Source organism: Carcharhinus amblyrhynchos, chromosome 20 (genome assembly GCF_965287045.1).
Source record: "Carcharhinus amblyrhynchos chromosome 20, sCarAmb.v2.hapA, whole genome shotgun sequence".
Classification (NCBI taxonomy): Eukaryota; Metazoa; Chordata; class Chondrichthyes; order Carcharhiniformes; family Carcharhinidae; genus Carcharhinus; species Carcharhinus amblyrhynchos.
This window is the reverse complement of record NC_137343.1, coordinates 16,263,651-16,286,231: the sequence shown is the minus strand read 5'-3', so window position 1 is coordinate 16,286,231 and position 22,581 is coordinate 16,263,651. Positions and strand designations below refer to the sequence as shown.

The 22,581-nt window shown below is 39.7% G+C and overlaps 1 protein-coding gene across 6 annotated transcripts in view; it reads left to right on the top strand.

The window, feature by feature from the left end:
* The window catches only part of hectd4 (HECT domain E3 ubiquitin protein ligase 4), a 268,508-nt gene that overhangs the window by 203,496 nt on the left and 42,431 nt on the right, over window positions 1–22,581 (top strand). For all 6 annotated transcript variants that reach the window (XM_080208163.1, XM_080208164.1, XM_080208165.1 and 3 more), the window contains 10 exons: window positions 1,213–1,376; window positions 2,898–3,135; window positions 4,914–5,050; window positions 7,782–7,908; window positions 12,372–12,509; window positions 13,777–13,913; window positions 14,867–15,027; window positions 16,588–16,769; window positions 17,822–18,027; window positions 21,751–21,881. In XM_080208163.1, the coding sequence (XP_080064289.1) occupies window positions 1,213–1,376; window positions 2,898–3,135; window positions 4,914–5,050; window positions 7,782–7,908; window positions 12,372–12,509; window positions 13,777–13,913; window positions 14,867–15,027; window positions 16,588–16,769; window positions 17,822–18,027; window positions 21,751–21,881 (1,621 nt within the window). The remainder of the gene's footprint in view (window positions 1–1,212; window positions 1,377–2,897; window positions 3,136–4,913; window positions 5,051–7,781; window positions 7,909–12,371; window positions 12,510–13,776; window positions 13,914–14,866; window positions 15,028–16,587; window positions 16,770–17,821; window positions 18,028–21,750; window positions 21,882–22,581) is intronic.

The following is a 22,581-nucleotide window of genomic DNA, read 5'->3' as shown; positions in this document are numbered from 1 at the left end:
GACTTTTTAAAGCTCCTAATAGCATCAAAGGTTTGTCATAAACTGTTTACATTGCCAGCCAACATGAACCTTGATCCCTAAATGTGAAGCTCAGTGCCCAACCAGGAGCAGCTGGCTCTTTCATCCTCTGATCTGCAGTTTGACTCCTGCGAAAGGATTTTATCCCTTCAAAAATCAATTAGCTAAAAAAAATTAAGTTATCAAACTTTTAATTATGAAAGCCTTGTTAGGTTTTCAAAATAATTACATTTCTTGCCTTCCAGTGTGAGCTGCTTATGTTAATAAACTACTTGCTTTGACAAAATTGAATGATCCCTGAACTGATCTAAATTGGTTGGACTATAATCAATTTTTTGAATAAGGTGGGATTTTGTAGATTAAATAAAGAAAATATATTTCTAAAAATATTCTTTTCAGACTATATTGAATAATTCTATACTCCATATTCCTGTTATAATTTTTAGTCACTTAAATCACACAGTTAACAAGCGGTTAAAAATGGTCCTGCTAGAATGAACATAATGAAGAGAGGGTTTACACCTATGCTTCAGCCTCATCTACCACCAAGGAGATATATGCCCAGTTTTAAACTGAGTTTTCACACCTCGTGCCACATGTTCATCCTCGGAGACAGTTTTCTTAAAGCATTCAGAACAGCTAATTAAATTTCTTTTTTATTTTAAAGAAAGATTGTACTATATCAACAGTAAGTATTGTTTTTCCCCTTTTTTAAACCTTCATTTACGAAGGTATTGTTTTATTTTTGTGTGGTGATCTTCACGGTCTTTGCTACCACACCCAAGTGACCATTCTTATTTTTGGAGACCATATAGTGTCAGAGTTGCCAGGCAGTTCAACAATTTAGGACATCAGAAACTAATGTAACGATTTTCCCAGCTAATGTGAACATATGAACACATTCCAAAGACTTGGAGGTTTGCTGTTCCTCACAATAGTTAACTATTCCTATAGCAAGGCAGCAAAACAGCCATGATCTACACTCAATAATTTGAACAACTGGGAGTGTAAATCAAGGAGTGTAAACCAGGAACAGCAAACATCCAAGTCTTTGCAGTGGGTTTTTCACTAATTAAACTCATTTAGCATGACTTGTAACCTTCTTCACTTTTTATTAAAAACTCTTAAAACACTAATTAAAATAGGTTGCACTGCATATATTTTTCTCCTCTTCAACTTCTTTTCCTCCTTTAGGTGATGTAGCAGGTATTGGTTGGGAGAGAAGCGATGGAACCCCTCCACCACCGGGGCAGCCATCAAAGGGCAGAGTATATTTCACATATTGTGGGCAGCGACTGAGCCCATTCCTCGAAGATGTTTCTGGTGGCATGTGGCCAGTAGTTCACATTCAGAAAAAGGTAATTTATTGTTTCATTTATCATTCATTTTCAGCACATAACCCAGATGATGAGTTGAAGGGTTGTGTTGTTTCAAGATGGACTGAGATCATCAAAATACATTCCACCATGAAGCTTTAATGCCCAAAACATGAACTTGCTACTGTACCACATGTTTATTTTATGGAATTGTGCTACTGGCAGATTCTTTAACCATCTAACATTCAGGAATATTGGAGCTGCAGTTTGCAACATGGAAATAACAGCTTATTCTAACATGGAGTACACAACAACCAGTGCCGTTTGGGCAGTTTTTTACGATAGATGCTTGTTACGTTAGATTTAATTGTTCCGATGATCTTTAGCTTTTAATTGACAAATGTTGAAGTTAGGTGAAGGTTGCCAGGCACCATTTTGCTGTGAAGCTATATGACTAGCTTAGCCATTTAATCTTGCTGCAGTCTGGAGAATCTTCTATACTGCTCTTCTGTCTTTTACCTGATGAGCAGTGCAAGACACACGAAGAGTTCTATCTCTGTGTACTGCAAAAGAAAAAATATCCATGAGTCCAGCAAAGCCTTTGCCTGACCAGAATATTTGGCAGATCAATGTCATAGGTTGCCCGTTAGTCATGGCCATACTGTCTGGTAGATGTGCCATATGTATTTCCTTGAACAACTTACAATTATTCTTAAAAAGTGCACGACTACAATATCCAATCTTTTTGTAGTAGAGGTTGTGCTTTCAATTTTTTTCATTGTCTTCACTGGCTCCTTGTTAATCGCATTGCCAGAAAAACATATTGAAGGCTTTAATATTTTGCTTCTGGAATAGTACCAAAGCAATGTGAAGATATTACTTTTAGTCGAAGATGATTATTGCTTGTTTAAAGATGGAGGATGAATGCAACAATTGGTGGATACAGTATGCCCAAGAGACATGCCGATTTTGGCACACACTATTTCATGCAGAATTTGTGTGTCTTTGCATAATATGCGTTGTGATACTTCCTAACTTAACATGCTACACTGTCAGAGGTCTCATTTTTTTGGATGAGATTCAAATTATCCCCTGGAGTGAAGGTAAAAGATCACATGGCATGATTTTGAAGAAGAGCAGGAGTTCTCCCTGGTGTTCTGGCCAATTTATCCTTCAACCACAATGCTAAAAGCAGGTTATCTGTTGATTTACCATGTTGTTGTTTGTGGAACCTTGTTGTGCACAAAGTGACTGTTGCACTTCCTCTATTATAACATTAATTCTACTTCAAAAATGCTGTAAAGCACTTCAGACATTCTGAAGTCTTTTATCTTTTAAATTGGGAATATGAAGCAATTAAAGGTGAATAGGCTATTTAGAGGTCTTCTGATGCTCGTCTGCATGATTCCAGAATGGAGAATTCACGTTCTCCCAAATAAGCCCATATCAAAAGACAAAATTCATCAATTTATTCTTCAGTATATTATCTCTAGTTATTTCTAATTATATAGAGCAAATTCTTGAGCTTGCAATTGCTTGTTTCCATCTGCTTGTTTTTAATAGAATACTAAAGTTCGTGCAAACTTTGGATGTCGTCCTTTTGCTTATGCAGAGGGTCAGGCACACCGAAATGCAGCTGACCTATGTATTGATCTAGCTGAGGAAATCAGTGCCAACTTTGAGGCTTTGCCATTTGCCATGGCCTCTGACAGCGACAACGATGCCGGTGCTAGTGTGGCGTCAGATACTGGGTCCCATGGTCCACCCTGTCGAATTGCAGCAACTGCTGCAGCACAACAGCGTAAGTAACATTTCTCATTGAAGGACATTTGATTGTGTATTGGTGCTATGTTACTTGGACTTTTCCATCCTCTAGATTTACTCTAACATGTTTTGACTTCAGTATTTTGGACTATTCACGTAGATGAGTGCGATCTCTTTATGACCTAGAAACTAGGTAAGCTTTTGATAATATGCCCAAGTGAATACACAGGAAACATATTTCCAAATACTTTAGTTACCAGAATTGTTCTGAACCTCTTTCATCTCTAGGAATAGCAGACCTTTTTCAGGCTTTAACTGTCAAAAACAGATGATCTAACCATTATCACGTTGCTGCTTGTGAGACCTTGCTGTATTGGCTGCTGCATTTCATACATTGCAACAGTGGCAACACTTCCGAAATATTTCGTTGATTGCAAAGTGCTTTGGAATACCTTGAGGTTATGAAAAATGTTATATAACGTTCTTCAACAATAGATAAATAATGCATGTAACAATAATGCATATTTACTGTTAAAATTATATTAGCTAGTTCAAAAGGAAAAGAATATACAAGATCATTAAAGTACTGTTCTTTAGAATTAATATTGTCATAGACATTGTAATTCTAATCTTGTTTCTCTGATCATTGGGTAGGTGATATTGCTCTTTCTGAACTCTTGAAGACTCCAAAGGAATCACTTTGACTTGAGTAATAGAAGTTAATAATTCTTAAGAATAGCGACTGGAAATTCTTAGGTTTGAACAACCGCCAGCTGAAACTTAAAAAGTAGCTGTCGGTTCTATGTGCAACTAAACCAAACCAACGTTATTTTATATGTTTGTATTGTGTGCCTTGATGCCTCTCTCAAGCCTGTAACCTTGGAGATAATGTTTTACAAGATCAGAAGAAGAGTTCTGAAACCTTAATTCTGTTTCTCGCCCCATAACTGCTGCCAAACCTGCTGAATATTTCCAGCATCTATAGTATTTTGTTTTTGACTTTTTTGCTTTAGACTGGATTAAAGTTTTGTTAGGGCCTTGGACCAGAATCCCAAATTACATTAAGAAGTCAGACTAGACCCCAACGGTTTTTCTATTTTGGCATAAATGTGAGGATAGGATGCTTCACTCCAGGAGTTCTTCCACTGATAAACTGGGAATCTTTTATAGTAAAAGCAAACTTTATTTAATAACACAGTTTAAGTATAACTCCTAACAAAATGAAACAACTTAACTATTATCTGTTGAACAATATTTAAACATGAAAAGAAACTGCTCTAATTTCTAACTTATCACTGTTTCAGTTCCAAATAAGCAACACTATTTACAGACTCAAACTCCACTTTAAATATAGTTAGCAACCATAAATGTACTTGCTATATTCAGTGTGAACAGCCTTGAAGCTTTCAGAGAGATTTTGTGGAGAGAGCAGCTTGCAGACTTAAACAAACCCCAACCAGAACTGAAAGCTGATTTTTCTCTACTACATATCTAGCTCCTCCCATTAACTGCATTATCACATGACCCTGTCAAAACCAAAAACCCCAGGGGTAACCATCTATAAATAAAAATCCATTAACTCTCTCCTAAATAAACACTAAATGGCTAAAATGAGTAATTATCCTGCTGTCCCAAGATCTGAGCTGCATTCCCTCCAGACATACTGACTACTTGCTTAAAAAAAGCTGAACCTTCAAACTTTCCCTTTAGAATATATCAGTAGCACACTATCATCGTAGTTTCTATAAGTTCTTAAATATGCCACTTGATAATAGGAAACATGCCTAATGTGGCTTCTTTTATCCTCATTTGCAGAATATGACAGTGACGCTTCTTGCCATTATAAAGTGGAATTGAGCTATGAAAATTTTTTGATATCTGGTCCATACTGTCATCCTTCACCAGTAGCTGATGATGAAAGTGATGATGATGATGACGATGACATTCCAAGAGTAAGTAATAGACAACTTCAAGTAAGAAATGAAAATTAGTTGTTTTCTTTGTGCACATTAAAATTATTCAAATGTTATTTGAAACAGTTTAGTCCCTTTTCCCAGACTGAGAAGTGATCTCTCAATTGGGAGTGTATGAACTATGGGTTCAAAGGTTGCTGAAATGGGGATATTATTGATCTTAACTACCAGTTAGGCAGTTTTGCTTCCTAGTGCCTCAGTGGCAGTTGATGCCACAATTTAATGAGAAGCTGATTAGATTATGCCATAGCTAATTGTAAATTTGAGGAGGCATGGCCAATATATTGATTCTGCCACCAAAGCAGCATGCACCAGATGATGAGAGAGGAGAGAACATCTGAGCTGGCAGTAGATAGATAAACCAGCAGAATTATAAAAAATAATTAAAACAACATGTTATGTTTTCATACTAGGCTATGACAAATTTTCCCATATTCACCATTTTATTTGTTACATTTTAATAATTGTGCCTGACATTTAAATGGTATCACATCACCTGAGACAGATGTTGTCTTTGAATGTGTAGAGCATGGAGGAGTTCTGATTTTCTCATGCAAAATGCTGCAATTTTGAGCAGGTAACTGTTCTGTTTTGTTCATATATAACCTAAATAGAAGCCATCATCCATATATGATGCATTCATCTGCAAACAAGACAACAGGCATACAGTCACAAGTGAGATTTGTAGGCTCTCCAATTGGAATTCACAATGGCAAGTGGCAGAAGTCCTATCCCATTAGAATTCACTGCCTCCTGTGTTAAATTGCATTACATCTCATTGAACAGTGTTGTAACCCAAACATCAGTTTGTTTGTGAATTTTTTTGTGCAACTCCAAAATATTTGCTTCCTCAAATACAAGTCTGCAGGTAATGCAATATTTGGTTTCCAATTCCATTATTTTTCAGACTTAAGTGACAGCTACATGAAAAATGATGTCAGTGCAACAAATTTATAGTTGCTATTTGTTTTAATGGAGCAATTATAAACAATTTTGATTAGGTTAATGTTTGTGTGGCAGAGAAGCCACCACAAATTATGACGCAAGTCGCTGGAGTTTTAAGTTGCTGTGATATTTGCACTATGATAGTAACACATACGATAGTGATCCATGTTCAAGTTCAGGCCATCATAAACCCAAATCCCATTGGTTAGTGTTGGTAATATAACAATTCATCAAGAACCATATTGCACTTTGAAATGCATATTTCGCTTAATTGTATTCATCTGACCTAACCATAATCAGTTATGAAGAACAGTGGCATAGAATTTATATTTTTATCATGAGGTTTTCGGTCAGCCCACTCATGAGTATGTTCTGCAGTATATTGCTGCAGAAGGTTAGGGTGCATGGAGTTGGGGCTAAGGTGTTAGCGTGGATAGAGGATTGGCTGTCTAATAGGAAGCAGAGAGTTGGAATCAATGGGTGCTATTCTGGTTGGCAGTTGGTGACTAGTGGAGTGCCGCAGGGATCGGTGCTGGGGCCTCAACTGTTTACCATTTACATAGATGATCTGGAGGAGGGGGCTGAGTGTAGGGAGATGAAATTTGCTGATGACACAAAGATGAGTGGAAAAGCAAATTGCGTGGAGGGTGTGGAAAGTCTGCAGAGAAATCTGGATAGGCTGAGCGAGTGGGTGAGGATCTGGCAGATGGAGTAGCAAGTGTGAGGTTATCCACTTTGGTAGAAATAATAGTGGGAGGGATTATTATTTGAAAGGCGAAAAGCTGCAGCATGCTACAGTGCAGAGGGACCTGGGGGTCCTTGTGCACGAATCACAAAAACCCAGTCTGCAGGTGATCAAGAAGGCGAATGGAATGTTGGCCTTTATAGCAAGGGGGATAGAATATAAAAGCAGGGAGGTCTTGCTGCAACTGTACAGGGTACTGGTGAGGCCGCAGCTGGAGTACTGTGTGCAGTTTTGGTCGCCACACTTGCAGAAGGATATATTGGCCTTGGAGGGAGTGCAGAGAAGGTTCACTAGGCTGATACCAGAAATGAGGGGGTTAGCCTATGAAGAGAGACTGAATAGACTGGGTCTGTACTCGTTAGAGTTTAGAAGGCTGAGGGGGGAATCATTGAGATGTATAAGATAATGAAGGGGATGGATAGGGTAGAGGTAGAGAGATTCTTCCTGCTTAGAAAGGATAGCAGGACTAAAGGGCACAGCCTCAAGATAAGGAGGGGGCAGTTTAGATCGGAGTTGAGGAGGAACTTCTTCACTCAAAGGGTGGTGAATCTCTGGAATTCTCTGCCCGCTGAAGTGGTAGAGGCTACCTCACTGAATATATTTAAGTTACGGGTAGACAGGTTTCTGATAGACAGGGGAATTAAGGGTTATGGGGAGAAAGCGGGCAAGTGGAGCTGATCCACTTCAGACCAGCCGTGATCTTATTGAATGGCAGGGCAGGCCCGAAGGGCTAGATGGTCTACTCCTGCTCCTATTTCTTATGTTCTTATATTCTGTATTTCAATACAAGTTATTCTCCTTGTAATATGTAACTTTGTGCTTTCTATATTAAGGGACATGGGAAATGGGAAGAAATATAATGAATGAAAAATACTTGCAAACAAGTGAAGAATTAGCCAGATTTACAGGTTTAATTCCAAGCAGGAGTGATTTGAGTTTTTGTTTTATCCTATTAATTGCAGAATACAATTGGTCAACTAGCAGTGTCTTGTTGCTGTGATTTATGTTGTCCTTCCACAGGAGGATCACTATGCACTTTTAGTCAAAGCCTGGGAAACCAAAGTCTTTCCTACCATTCGTAGACGATTCCGGAATGAAGCAGAAAGAAAATCTGGATTAGATCAAATAAAAGGTGCTCTGCAGCTTGGTAAGTTCTAAACAATCTAATGTGATGAATAAATGTCTAGCAGATTGTTCAAGAGTAAAAGTACTCTGCTGATTGTTACATACTCCTGTTTGAAGACAGATCTCTAAACACGTTGGGTTCCTTTTGCTTTTTAATTGTTTGCCGTTCTTGTTTTCAAATCCCTATATGGCCTTGTCACTCTCTATCTCTGTAAGCTCCTGCAGCCCCACAACTATGAGGTATCTTCCATCCTCAAATTCTGGTCTTGAGCATTTCCAATTTTCACTCTACCATTGGTGGCTGTGTCTTCAACTTCGAAGGCTCTAAGCATCCCCAAACCCCCCTTGTTCTCTTTTTACTTTAAGATACTCCCTAAAACTGACTTTTTTGACCAAGATTTTGGTAATTTATCCCTATATCAGCTTATGTGGCTCAGTTTCACATTTTGCTTTACAATGCTCCTTTGAACAAGCTTGGGACGTTTTGTCATGCTAAAGATGCTATATACACAAGTCCTTGTCACAGAGAGCGCAAGGATTAGACACTTTGTATAAAATTACCTTTTCAGTGACAGCATGTTGCTCTATTCCATTGACAATAATTGACAGTAGCAGGAAAGTGAGACACAGTTACTGTTGTTGAGGAACTAATTGCATGCACATCACCTGCTCACAAATGTCTGTGAAGTGCATATGTAGCAACAAGAAGCAATTGGATATAGCCATCAAATATATAGATGTATGAAAACTTATAGCACTGGGGATTGTTTAAGACTTATCTCGATAGTCACACGAGCAGACGGGGAATGGAGGGATACAAAAGAATGGTCTAGTTGGACCAATGAGCGGTGCAGGCTTGGAGGGCCGAAGGGCCTGTTTTCTGTGCTGTTTTGTTCTTTGCATTACACAACTAAACAACAGTGTTGCAAAGCCAGCCAACCACTATAAGCCCAGCAGCAGCAAAATAGTCTCAAATATATTCCATCTTCACATTGCCAGAACCAAGAAGGAATTTAACATCTCCTTGAATGGCAAGAGACTAAATGGCAAACAACATCTCATTTATCTTGGTAGAGATGTTTGCTGAGCAGGGACTTGCAAAAGCTCCTGCTCAGCAAACTTGCTGGCTCTCTATGGGGTGCAGATCTACTTGACTGCAGTGTACTTTGCACCAATATGGTATAATTCTTTTCCCAGACTTGTCAATCCCCAGATCAGCGCAACAATGTGTACAATTTTGGGTATCTTCCAATCAATTTAACTCCCCTACTTCCCAGTCATGACCACCCTCTTGCCCCTCACATGAGGAGGTAGATTGCAACAAGAAGGCTTCTGAAGAAGGATTACATCAGCCCAAGTTTTCCACTATACAAGGACCACACTAATTCACCTGCTGCTCACCTCGTGTAGTGCCATTCTGTCTGGCGAAGATCACCGTGATATGGAGATGTCAGCGTTGGACTGGAGTAAACACAGCAAGAAGTCTCACAACACCAGGTTAAAGTCCAACAGATTTATTTGGTGGCACAAGTCACTAGCTTTCGGAGTGCTGTTCCTTCATCAGGTAAGTGGGAGTTCTGTTCACAAACAGCATATAAAGACACAAACCCAATTTACAAAATAGTGCTTGATAATTATAATCATTATTTCGTAAATTGGGTTTGTGACTCTATACGCCCTGTTTGTGAACAGAACTCCCACTCACCTGATGAAGGAGCACAGTACTCTGAAAGCATGTGGCTTGTGCTACCAAATAAACTTGTTGGACTTTAACCTGATGTTGTGAGACTTCTTGCTGTGTTTACCCCAGTCCAATGCCAGCATCCCCACATCACAGTGATCTTAGCCAGACAGGATGGCACTACATGAGGTGAACAGCAGGTGAATTGGTGTGGTCCCTGTGTAGTGGAAAACTTGGGTTGATGTAACCCTTCTTCAGGAGCCGCCTTGTTACAATCTACCTCCTTGTGAGGGGCAAGAGGGTGGTCATGACTGGGAAGTAGGGGCATTAAATTGATTGGAAGATACCCAAAATTGTACACATTGCGCTGAGTTGGGGATTAACAAGACTGGGAAAGGAGTTGTACCATATTGGTGCAAAGTACACTGCAGTCAAATAGACCTGCACCCCATGGAGAGCCAGCAAGTTTGCTGAGCAGGAACTTTTGCAAGTTCCTGCTCAGCAAACATCTCTACCAAGATAAATGAGATGTTGTTTGCAATTCAACCTGGTGTTGAGAGACTTCTTACTAAGATCACTGTGCCAAGGCAGAAGAGCAGAAGCCCTGTGGCAGCAGAAATTGAATCAATATGGCGCTACAATAAACCACTTCCTCATCATGTATCCCACAGCTCGCCCACCCAGCTTCAACTGCTACGCCAACTTTGGGAACTTTTCAACCATTTCCACCCTGGCCAGTGCTTTTCTGCAACATATCAGTGCAAGTGGGGCCTTGCAGGGAACAGCCTGCAGCAGTGGTGCACCCCTGTCAATGACTTGCATTATTCAAGACTACCCCTTATTTTTCTGATTTGATTTAATATTGTCACATCCATTAGCATACAGTGAAAAGTACACCGACATAGCATAGTGTTCATAGAGGAGAAAAGGAGAGGATGCAAAATGTAGTGTTCGATCCATGGCTAGGATGTAGAGAAAGATCAACTTATAATGAGGTAGGTCTATTCAAAAGTCTGGCAGCAGGCAAGAAGCTGTTGTTGAGTTGGTTGGTACGTGACCTCAAACTTTTGTATGTTTTTCCTGACGGAAGAAGATGGAAGAGGGAATGTCTGGGGTGCTTTTCCGAGGCAGCGATGTGTAGACAGAGTCAATGGATGGGAGGCTGGTTTACATGATGGACTGGGCTTCATTCATGACCCTTTGTAGTTTCTTGTAGTCTTGATCAGAGTAGGAGCCATACCAAGCTGTGATACATCCAGAAAGAACGCTTTCTATGGTGCATCTGTAAAAGTTGGTGAGAGTTTTAGTGGACATGCCAAATTTCCGAGCTTTCTGAGAAAGTTTGTTGCGATCCCAGTTGATGTTACTCCTGGACTGGAAAGTCCGAGAATGGAACGCTGTTTCAAAATACTGTTACTTTTTTTTAGAAAATGTGGATAAGCAGAATTATAGGATTGCCAATTACCTTTTAACAACAGATAAAAAAAACCATTTTAATAATCTCTAAGGTTACAAAATGTATCTTGTGCTATAATGTTTTCAGTAAATACACATTCTCTCTAAAGCAACAGATTGTGTGAGACATGCCCCACTCTGAAACCCAGTGGCACGTGTCCCCCACTTGAACATTTGTGCACTTCTCAAATCGCCCAGATGATTATCACACAAATGTTCCCAAACTTCTCTCTCGAAAAGACCAGTCTAAGAATCTTTTTCCAAATGATGCTTTCTCTCAGCTGTTTTCAGCAAGGATCCATTTCCAGGAATTCCAGCTCTTCTTTCAGTATTCTTCTGCCTTGAATTGCCACAGGCATTTAAACTTCCCTATAATTTCTCAGGTACTCAGCCACACAAATATTGGGATAAAGGTAACATGGTAAATTCAAGACTGATGAGGAGGAGTGCCAGATCTGCTTTTATAATTGCAAACATAACAGAAAAGCCAAACAAGGCAACCAAGTACTAGCTTAGAAACTCCAATATCGTTCATTTTCATGGCACACTTGGGGCGGGGCAGGGGGAGGGGGCTAATATTAGCCATATCATGTGGCATGGGAAGTGGGGAAAGGTTGGGAGATGAAAAATTGCTCAAGCCACGTTATTACAAAATCAGTGGATCAGTCTACCTTAAACAACAAGAGTTGCTAAAAAAAAAATCTTAAACCCACTAAAATCCATAGCACTCATTGGTTCCTTCTATTTTACGTAATGTTCCAGGGCTGACCTTGTCAATCTCTTGATAAATGGGGTTTTATGCTGACGTTTCTTCGATTAAATGTGCTGTTCTGCAAAAACATGGCGTTTTGACCTTAGTGCAGAGAAACAGTTTTTCAGATGCCCATTCAATCTGTTGGCAGTAGTCCCCAGAATTATGTATAGTCCTCTGTTTACGTAGCACTCGCTTTCCAGAAATATATATCTACTATTGTTTCAGGCTTGTTGCCAATTGCAATTACACAAATTCTATAATTACAACACAAGCCCCTTGACAGCATTTAATCTTGAAGCATTCATTTAGCATTTACAAAAACACAAATTTGTTTAAACCAATTTTTTGACACCTGAATAACTCTGATAATTCATAGTTTTGGAATGGTAAACATGTGCAAGAATATTAAAGCTAAGATTTTTCCTCCAAGGTAAGTTTTTTTTAAATCTGCCCGGCTATAATGAAGATGTGGAGATGCTAATGTTTCCCTCTGTTTGTAATTTTATGGTACTATGTGTAATTTTAATGTATGGTTGTCCATGTACATCAGACAAGTTGCATTATAATCTTCAAATAGATAATTGTTTTTTAACAGGTATGGTGGATATTGCTCGTCAGACTGTTGAATTCCTGTACGAAGAAAATGGTGGCATACCCAGAGATCTTTACCTCCCAACCATTGAGGACATTAAAGATGAAGCCAATAAATTCACAACAGATAAAGTTCGCAAAGGTAATTATTTTTCCTGTTGCACTATAGCTTAATGGATCTATCATGTAATTGGTAGCTCTGCATTTCTCCTGCTCACAATGAGATGAATGATTTGCTTTTGGAGTAAGTTCTGTGCCCATTCTGCTTATTTTACCTACAACAAGGTTCTTCCTCTGAAAAACTTGAGCTCTGTTTTATCAAACAAAACTACTTTCAAATAGCAAATATGTGGTTGGAAAAATCTTGCAGCAATGCAGTCAGAGGCAGCAAAGTCCTTCTCAATATATTTAAAAGGTAGTCTGCATCAGAGTTAAAGTTAAATGGCTTCCATCAGCAGCTGAGCAGCCCAGAAAGCAACTTTGAGCATCAGTGGTCCAGATCAACTGTGCTTTCGAGACCTTGCGGTCCTTGTGCATGAGTCGCAAAAACCCAGCTTGCAGGTGCAGCAGGTGGTCAGGAAGGCGAATGGGATGCTGGCCTTCATAGCGAGGGGGATTGAATATAAAAGTAGGGAGGTCTTGCTGCGGCTGTATAGGGCATTGGTGAGGCCGCAGCTGGAGTACTGTGTGCAGTTTTGGGCGCCGTACTTACGCAAGGATATTTTGGCCTTGGAGGGAGTGCAGAGGAGGTTTACTAGGCTGATGCCGGAGTTGAGGGGGTTGAGCTTTGAGGAGAGGCTGAATAAACTAGGCTTGTACCCGTTAGGGTTTAGAAGAACGAGGGGAGATCTCATTGAGACGTATAAGATGATGAATGGGATGGATCGGATAGAGGTGGAGAGACTCTTCCCGCTCAGAAAGGATAGTAGGACTAGGTGGCACAGCCTCAAGATAAAGGGGGGGCGGGGTTTAGAATGGAGTTGAGGAAGAACTTCTTCACTCAAAGGGTGGTGAATCTCTGGAATTCTCTGCCCGTTGAAGTGGTGGAGGCTACCTCGCTAAATATTTTTAAGACGCGGGTTGATGGGTTTTTGATAAGAGAGGGGATTAAGGGTTATGGGGAGAGGGCAGGAATGTGGATCTGAGCCACGACAGATCAGCCATGATCTTATTGAATGGCGGGGCAGGCTCGAAGGGCTAGATGGCCTACTCCTGCTCCTATTTCTTATGTTCTTATGTCATCACTGGCCTGTCCAAAACTTGAACTGACATTAATTAACTTGGTTTGGAGGAGCTCTGCGTGATCCAGAGAATATAGCATTTAATATGAACCTGACCTCTTTGGGTGAGTGAATACGTTTGTTCTAGTACAGTATTAAATAATGATGGTTTGTTCTGTCTGGCTACAGGCCTAACTGTGGTGATCCGGTATCCAGACAGTAATAATCTCAACAGCAGCACTGGTGGTACTGCTTTACCAAAGTTTGCCATCCGAGGAATGATGAAAACTTTTGGCTTGAATGGAGTTGTTCTTGATGTTGATACGGTAAGCTTAAAAAAAAGTTTCAGGTGAGAACATCAATCACTTTAATTTATTGTCCCTAAATGAATAAATTGTGTAGTTCATTCAATACAATGGCATACAAAAATAGAGGAAATTCTAACGGGGGGGTCTCCTGTCCAGCATCTGATATCAGTGCCACTGAATTGATAAAAGGCGTGGTTTGGTTCATTGTCTTTGTAGGTGAGGAAGATGTGTGATGCTGAAGAAAGGGAGAAAGTGAGAGTGCAGGAGGCCTTGTTCCACAAAGTCAGAAAATGCAACATGCCTGCAATCATTTGTTTCCTTTTTGACATCTCAAGTGATGTCAATCCCCAGTGCCTAAAGTAAATGAAATGTTTGGAAAGTATTGCTTTAGTTCTGAATCAAAACACATGTTTGATGTGAAGCTCAACGAAGAACACAAGAAAATGACTCTCTTTTGTTGTAATTGGCTATGAATTCCACTAGTATGTTTGAGAACTACACGGGTGATCCCTAATGTTAGGCATTAAGCCAAAACAATTCTTCAGATTAGAACTTGGAGTCTTCACTTTTCTTGTTTTAGAAAAGCTATTAGTTTTATGTAACTCCAATATTGAAGAATATTGAGGAACCCAAATAAGTTTGGCTGTTTCTATGGATCAGTGTGAATGCCAAACATTTCTTTCAGAGTAGTGATGGGCTACTTCTATACACTGTTTGGACCAACTTATCAATTGTTTCAGATCTACAATATGGTCAGCTTTAGCACTGAATAAAGCCGGAAACCAAATCAATTCACTGCCCACTGTCTTTTGCCTTTTTTCTTCTCTGCATCTCTATGCATGACAAGTATCCTGCATTCTGGTTGTTTAATATTCACTCATTTTATTGTTTGCACTCCTGGTGCTATTTAAAATACCACTGCCATTACAGTTGACATAAAGCACACTGTCCATTCATTTATCCAAATATAGGTAAATGAATTGGTTCAGGTGGAGACATACTTACGAAGTGAAGGTGTGCTGGTTCGTTATTGGTACCCAATTGATATGCTGGAACGCCCTCCCACAGGATACAGACGCACAGCTGCTTATGGACTTGTCACCCTGGACAATACAAACATCCAGATTCACAGGTAGGTTCTTTTAGAGTTAATGATCGTGTTTGAAACAAAGTGGAGTTTGAAGAACTGATCCCAGTGTGACTTCATTTGAGATCAACTGTTAAACAGTCAAGACCTGCAACCTATTGAATACTCTTTGAAACTCCAGTTAAGATGAGTTGGTAGTTTTGTTAAATAAGAAGTTGCTTTCAACATAAATTGAAAACTTTCATACTTGTGTGCTTCTACCATGAATGTCAGTCAACCTTGAAGTATATCAAATAGCCAGCCTGACTGGATGAAGGAGAAACTTTGCAGTTGCCTGAACAGACAATGCTTTATGCTATTGCTATCATGACCATTGGTTTCAGTTTCCCCTGTAGCTATTTCTTTCTTAGGACCGTAGAACTATTGCACCATTTTGGGGATGATTTCATTCCAGTTTTTTAATTGTGAATTCAGTATTTCTGAATAAAAAGCTGACAGTAAAAGTCTGCTTTTCAGTTGTATTAAGCATGTAGTGAGCTATTTGCCCATGCAAACAGTTCTCTTAACCCTAGAAGACAAAAAAAAAATTTTAAGTGCCTTGTTTCTACTTCATTTTAGATGAGGAAATAACCTTTGACACTACCTTGCTGTCTCTCTTTCTCCTACAGTCGAGAGCTTTTAAAACTGAAACTTTCCCATTGAACTTTTTCTAATCTGTATGTTGACTTTGGTACTTCACCTTAGTTTGTAATTTTAAAAAATAAGGTGTGCTGCAAATGAATTAGTCCAGTTATGAAATAGCCATTAACTTAAAGCCTGACTGCTTTCAGTTCATAACTCTTCCTTGTTTCCCTTACTGACATTATCAGTATTCAGCATTCAGTGCTAAAAATGCTGTATGAGAACAGAAACCAAGCGCTAGGTTAAAAATGTTTTTTTTTCAAGTGCTTGTAGTAGTAACCAGACTCCTGTGTACATTCTGATACTTGAAATATAATTATACACTGACACTGCCAAAGATGAATGGAATATTTAGATTTTTCATGTGGTCTTTACAAGATTTTTTTGAAGAACAGTTCCTTCTAAACTGGCTGCTTGCATATTCTTCTTTGTCTTATTCTCAAACTATTGATAATCCAAAAAAAACATATTTTTCACACCTTCAATATTGAGATTATTTTTGTCTTTCTGCCTTACTGTTTTTCTCACCGCCTTGTCCACCACTTGCATCCCAACAACAGATACAAGTGCACATTCTTGATGATTCACTGAACGAAATGGACAATGAGATAAGAAATGCTGATGCCATATGCTCAAAAACGACATTCCCATTTTTTGGTCTGGTGCGAGTGTGACTTACATAGGAAAGATGTCACAGTGGAAATAAAAACATTTCTCCCTAATCTGCAAACCACTCCCCCAACCTCCCAGCAAGTTTTATAGTGGACAATTGTGGGTGATTAGTCTTCTTCCCTGCTGCCATCAAATTTTTGAATGGACCTACCATATATCAAGTGGATCTAATTGGACTTCTGAGGTCTTATTCTCAATTGTTCCTTTTTTCCCATTTGTCTTATGTATTTTCATCATTTCACTGCTGCTTAGAGAGTTACTGCGTTGTGAAGCTTCTTTGGCCAGACTGTACTGCCGTATGGCACTGCTGAATATCTTCGCTCCCAAGTCACCACACACATTCACCCGACTGTTCCATATTCCTGCGGTACGGGACATCACCTTGGAGCACCTGCAATTGTTGTCCAATCAACTGTTGGCTCCACCGCTATCAGGTTGGTAATGATCTGGAGCTGAAAATAACCTGCTTGTATATTTTCAATCAATTTAAAATAATTGCAGTTTGTTCAGGAGGCATGTTTACCTTATTGCAGCAAGCTGGGAAGGAGCAAACTTCCATTCAGTACGTCATTGTTTTAAAAAAAAGTTGGAAATTTTATATCTGATAGATATATTATGGCTAAGAGTGAATGAAGGAGGAGAGAGAACCAAACGTGTACTTGAGAATCTGTAGACAAGTTAGCTACTGCCACTATTCGTCTCCTAGGAGTTATTTCTTAAGCAATGCAAGAGAGCACAAATTTACTTGTTTCTTCCAGCTGTGGAATGATGTTTGGTGAGCCCAAAAACTAGGAAACAGAGAAAATAGATTTTTTTAATATGAAGAAACACTTCAATTTAAAATCTAGAAGGTAATCCCTTGCTTTATACTTTCTAGCTCTTTGTATGAGGAGTGTACCCTATGTGGCAGTTGCATCTACATCTTTGCTTTTAACGCTTCAGTGTAGGATGTCAGGAATGTGTTAATATTTCCTTTGTGTGATAATTACTGTGAAACAACAACCATATTTCTGTTGATGCAATTCTATAGTCTGATAGACACAAAGAGAACTGGAATCCAGTTAACGAGACAACTATGTTATGAGCCTGATGTTGTTGGTTTGGTACACCGGTGACTCGAGATATCTGGGAGCGGCTTGGCGATAGACATTCGCCTTTCATAATCCTCCAGTCAAGTTTGGGAAGTCAAGGGAGAAATGTGTTAGTGCGTTGTATAAGAGTAACTTTCTTTGGCTGGTAAAACCTCTTTAGTTCACTTAAATAATATTGGCATCAACAAAGTTGGGAACCATGAATAATTGAGTCCTCAATTCATGTTTCATCCTTGCTTGTAAGAGTTTGTGTTGATTAATTCCTGTAGGGGTGGGGGTGTAAATGAGTGAAGAAAATTCATCAAAGTGCCAAATGCTTGAAATAAGATCCTGTATCTGAAAAAGAGAGGTCAGTGAAATAATTGAAGAAATTTATTCTGTATCTTTCTCTGCAGATGGAACAATCAGCTCCAATTCAATTCTTTTGGCTCAGTCTCTCCAACACTGTAACCAGGGTCAGAACTGCTCTCCCACTGACCTCTTCTACCAAGGCAACTCCAATTCCATCAGGGAATGGCTTACAGTTGCTATAACACGAGCCTTACACCAGGGTGAAGATAGTTTGTTGGACTTAACAAAGCAGATCTGCTCTTTCCTACAGGTAGAATTCCTTCAATTTTTATTTGACAAACTGGAATTTAATTTTTTTTATGAAACTAGATTTACCACCATTATCCAAACACTTATTCTGTTGGCTGCTTGTTTAACAATAACCATCTAGGTTAACAAAAAATGCATCTAGAATTAGACAGGTAGTGCCAATTATGGCTCTTAAAGGTGTAGAGATTGGAGGAGAAATTCAAGTGGAGGACATATTGGGAAAGAATGAGGGGAATATGAACTGATACATGGAATCAGTGTTTCATTTCAGGACAGTGCAAGCCTCAAAGTTCACACAGCAGTATGCAGGTAGTCTCTTCTCAGAAGGTGGGAAAATTGGAAGAAGTTCCTCCAGACCAGAGGAATGTATTAAAAATAATGTTTGATGTTGAGTTTTATGCATTACTACTCTCAAGTTCCTGAATAGAATGCTGGGAATACATAACAAATCAGTCAGCAACTGAAAAAAAAATGGCTGAAATGCTCAGTGAGCCTCTTAAAAAGATTTCTGCATCATCAGTTGGAGGAAATAGATAGATTCTCAGCTCAGTCACTTTCTGTCCCTTTCAACCCCCTCTTCCCTGGTTGTGATTTGCAACAAAACTGGTCTTAGTGCAGTTCAGATGCTCTGGTACAACCTACACTTCCCCAGTACTGATGCCAGTGCCCCATGAACTGAGACCCACTTCTCCCACACCAGTCCTTGAGCCACATATTCATCTCTCAACATTTTTGTGCCTAATGCAAATTTGCACATGGCTCAGATAATAATCGAAAGATTATAACCATGGAGGTTCTGTTAACATAGTGCCTGGCACCTCAAATTCTCTGTGCAGAACCTCTTTCCTTGTTCTATCCAAGTCGTTTATACCTATGTTAACTATGACAATTGGGTTCTCCCCTTCCCACTGCAAGCTCCTCCCCAACCCAGGGCAGATATCCGAATCTTAGCAGCAGGCATACACACCAATGTCTGAACTTTGAGTTATAAACACAGGTTACTGACCATGTCTGGCTGAAAACTACTTTGAGATGACAGCAAAACAGAATAAACATCTGTGCTACGAAGCACAGTTCAGTTGAGCACACCATGTCAATCCCAATCACGTTGGGCTTTGAAAATTAGAGGGAAAGTTATCTCTAGGTGTTGATGTGTGCTAAATCCTGGCAGAAGCAGCAACAATGTCAATTGAATGTAAGAAAATGCAAATTGATTTTTCAACCGTTTTGGGTGGGCTCCCAATCATACCAATTTTTTGTGGTAAAATAGGAATGGGTATGAAAATGGGCACTATACCTGCTAGTCGCATCATACCCAATTTTACAGTATTTTCCGGCTGCAAAACTGATGCCATGAGGTGGCAAAATTCTGCCTCAGGCCTTTTCCCTTAAGGTGAGGTCCCTGGTTGATAAGCAACAGCTCATAGTTTCTCCAAGCTGGACTTTTTTCTATGCTGTAAACATTAAGCACAAAACATCGCATCCAAGCTCTGCAATCCTGCCACATCCAGTCACGAATAATGGTTGACAATCAAACAGCCAACAGGAAGAAGAGGCTCCACAAATATACCCATCCCCAGTGGTGGTGGAGCCCAGCACATCAGTGCAAAACATTATTTAAAACAAAACCCCAAATGTGCAAACTCCTTTTGTCTTGACATGAATCTAACTACAGTTTTACGCCCTCTTACACAAAAACACTAAACTCGTTTATGTCTATATTTTATTTCTAACTTCCAAAAATACAAACATGGATCCCTTAAAACTATCTCTGCTTCCTGACGATGGTGACCTGCTTCTGAAGTATGGCACTCCATCTGGCAGATGGAGATTATTCTGTCACACTCCTGACTTTGCTTTGTAGATGATGGACAGATTTTGGGAAGTCAGGTGGTGAGTCGCTGTCCACAGAATCCCCAGCTTCTGACTTGCTCTTGTGGTTACAGTATTTATTTGGCTAATCCAGTTTTTAGTCGATAGTGACCCCCAGAATGTTGATAGTGGAGGGATTTGGCAATGCGAATCAGAAGGAGATGATTGAATATAGTCTTGTTGGAGATTGTTGTTGTGTGGTGCAAATGTTACTACCACTTACCCCAAGCCTGAATGTTGTCCATCATTACTGTATATGAGCATGGGCTGCTTCAGTACCTGACAAGTTACGAATGGTGCTGGGCATGGTGCAGTCATTAGCAAATATCCCCATGTCTGATCATACTGGGGGAGGATCATTGATGAAGCAGCTGAAAATGTTTGGACCTAGGACACTACCATGAGGAATTCCTTAATGTCCTAGAACTGGAATGATTGACCTCCAGTCACCACCACCGTCTTCCTTTGTGCGAGGTATAACTCCAACCAGTGGAGAGCTTTCCCCAAAATTTTCATTGAATCCAGTTTTGTGAGGTCTCCTTGATGCCACATTCTGTCAAATGCTATCTTGTTGTCAAGGACAGCCGCTCTTGCCTCCCCTCCCGAATTGAGTTGTTTTGCAGAACCCAAACTCAGTGAGCAGGTCATTGCTGAATAATTGCTGTTTGATAGAGTGTTAACAAACCATTCTATCATTTTTCTGATCATCGAGAGTAGACTGATGGGGCCGTAATTGGCCAGTTTGCATTTGTCTTTTTGTGGACAGTGGGCAGTTTTCAGCATTGCTGAGTAAATGTCAGAGTTGTAACTACTGAAATAGCTTGGTTAAGTGTGTAGCTTTTTCTGGAGAGCACACCTCAACACTGGAATGTTGTTAGGGCCCATGACCTTTGCAGTGTCCGGTGCCTTCAGCCCTACCTTGATATCATAAATGGTGAATCAAATTGACTGAAAACTGGCATTTATGATGCTGAGGACCTCAGGCGGAGGCAGAGTGGATCATCCAGTTAGCACTCCTGGCTGAAGGTTGTTGCAAGTGCTTCAGCCTTGTGTTTTGCACTGATGTGCTGGGCTGTGCCATCATTGGGGGTTGGGTATATTTGTGGAGCCTCTTCTTCCTGTTGGCTGTTTGATTGTCAACCACTATTGGTGACTGGATGTGGCAGGATTGCAGAGCTTGGATGCGATGTTTTGATTGTGGGATAACATAGCTCTGTTTATTGCATGCTGCTTTCACTGGCATGCAAGTCATCCTGTAATGTAACTTCACAGGTTGACGCCTCAGCTTTAAGTATGTCTGATGCTGCTCTTGGCATGCCCTCTGCGCTCTTCATTGAACACAGGTTGATTCCTTGGCTTATGGTAATGGTAGAGTGGGAGATATACCAGGCCAGGAGGTGTATACAATTACATAGCTGCTTTTAGCCCACACCACCTCATGGCTGTTTAATTTTGAGTTGCTAGGTCTGTTCAATATCTATCTCATTTCACACAGTGGTTGTGCCATGCCACAGGATGGAGGGTGTTCTCAATGTGGAACAGTGTAGAAGGCTGAGCACAGAGACCAATTCATTTTGCTAGTTCAAACTGACCCATTAATTAATTCTCTTTCTCAGTTTAGTGCGTTTTCTATAAATTGTTTTTGTTTTACTGCATATAAGAGATAAATAAATTCTGTAATTTTAATGTTTGTGTCTGTAACTAATGTAATTTAGAATTAATGCATTTGTTTTGTCATTTTGTGTTGCTGTGATTTTGTGATTGTAAAAGAGTTTTTAAATTACCCTTTCCCCGTGACAACACTACCTTTTTTGTGACTGATCAAGCTGATGTTTATGTTGTTGCCCTGCAGCATTCACCCGAACAGTTTCCATCTGAAGAGTTCCCAGTGACAGAGTCAAAACTGAGCATGGATGTACATTTTCCAGGTGCTGCCTTTGTAATGGTGTCATGCAAGGAAAGTCCTGCAGGATTTCGGAAAGAGTAAGTATGACTCTACCATTTAGAGGCAGTTTCAGTGTGTAAACTTGTATATTTAAGCCCTCAATCCTGCAGCTTCATTTGTCATTTCCTGCAATTGTTGTAATTTAAATATCTCGGAAGTTACACCACATAAGTAACTGCAACTTATTTGGAATATAAAATACATGATCGTCATTCTCAAGCAGATCAATAAATGTTTATACTTGTGTAAAGATTTGACACTCTAGTTTAAATAGTTGTCACCTAAATCAGAGTTGGATTGGATTGGATTGCAGTTCTGGAAATTGAAGAACATGTTTGTACCACAAGGCATGAATAATACAGTCATCATTTTTGGAGACACCGTCACTAATCTCTGGCCTTAATTTGAACTTGGTTTTGTCAGAGATTATTCTAATTTCTGCTTCCTATCACCATCAATTTTGTCGTTGGCAAGCAAACAAAAAGTGGCTTAATTGCCAGTAAGTTCTGAAAAACTAGATCTCTCTTACAGATTATGTAATAAGTGACAAGGCTACCTGATCCAGGCAAGCCAGTGATTATCCCATAATGGCAACAACCCATTTATAATTGTCTATGAACAATGGGCTACAGTAAGATTGGGGTTAAAGAGGATCTGCAAGGTCCAGAGGTTTGTAAGAACCCTACCATTTTGATCACGCACGCTGTGGGAATCTATGTGCAAGGCAAAAATCCAGAA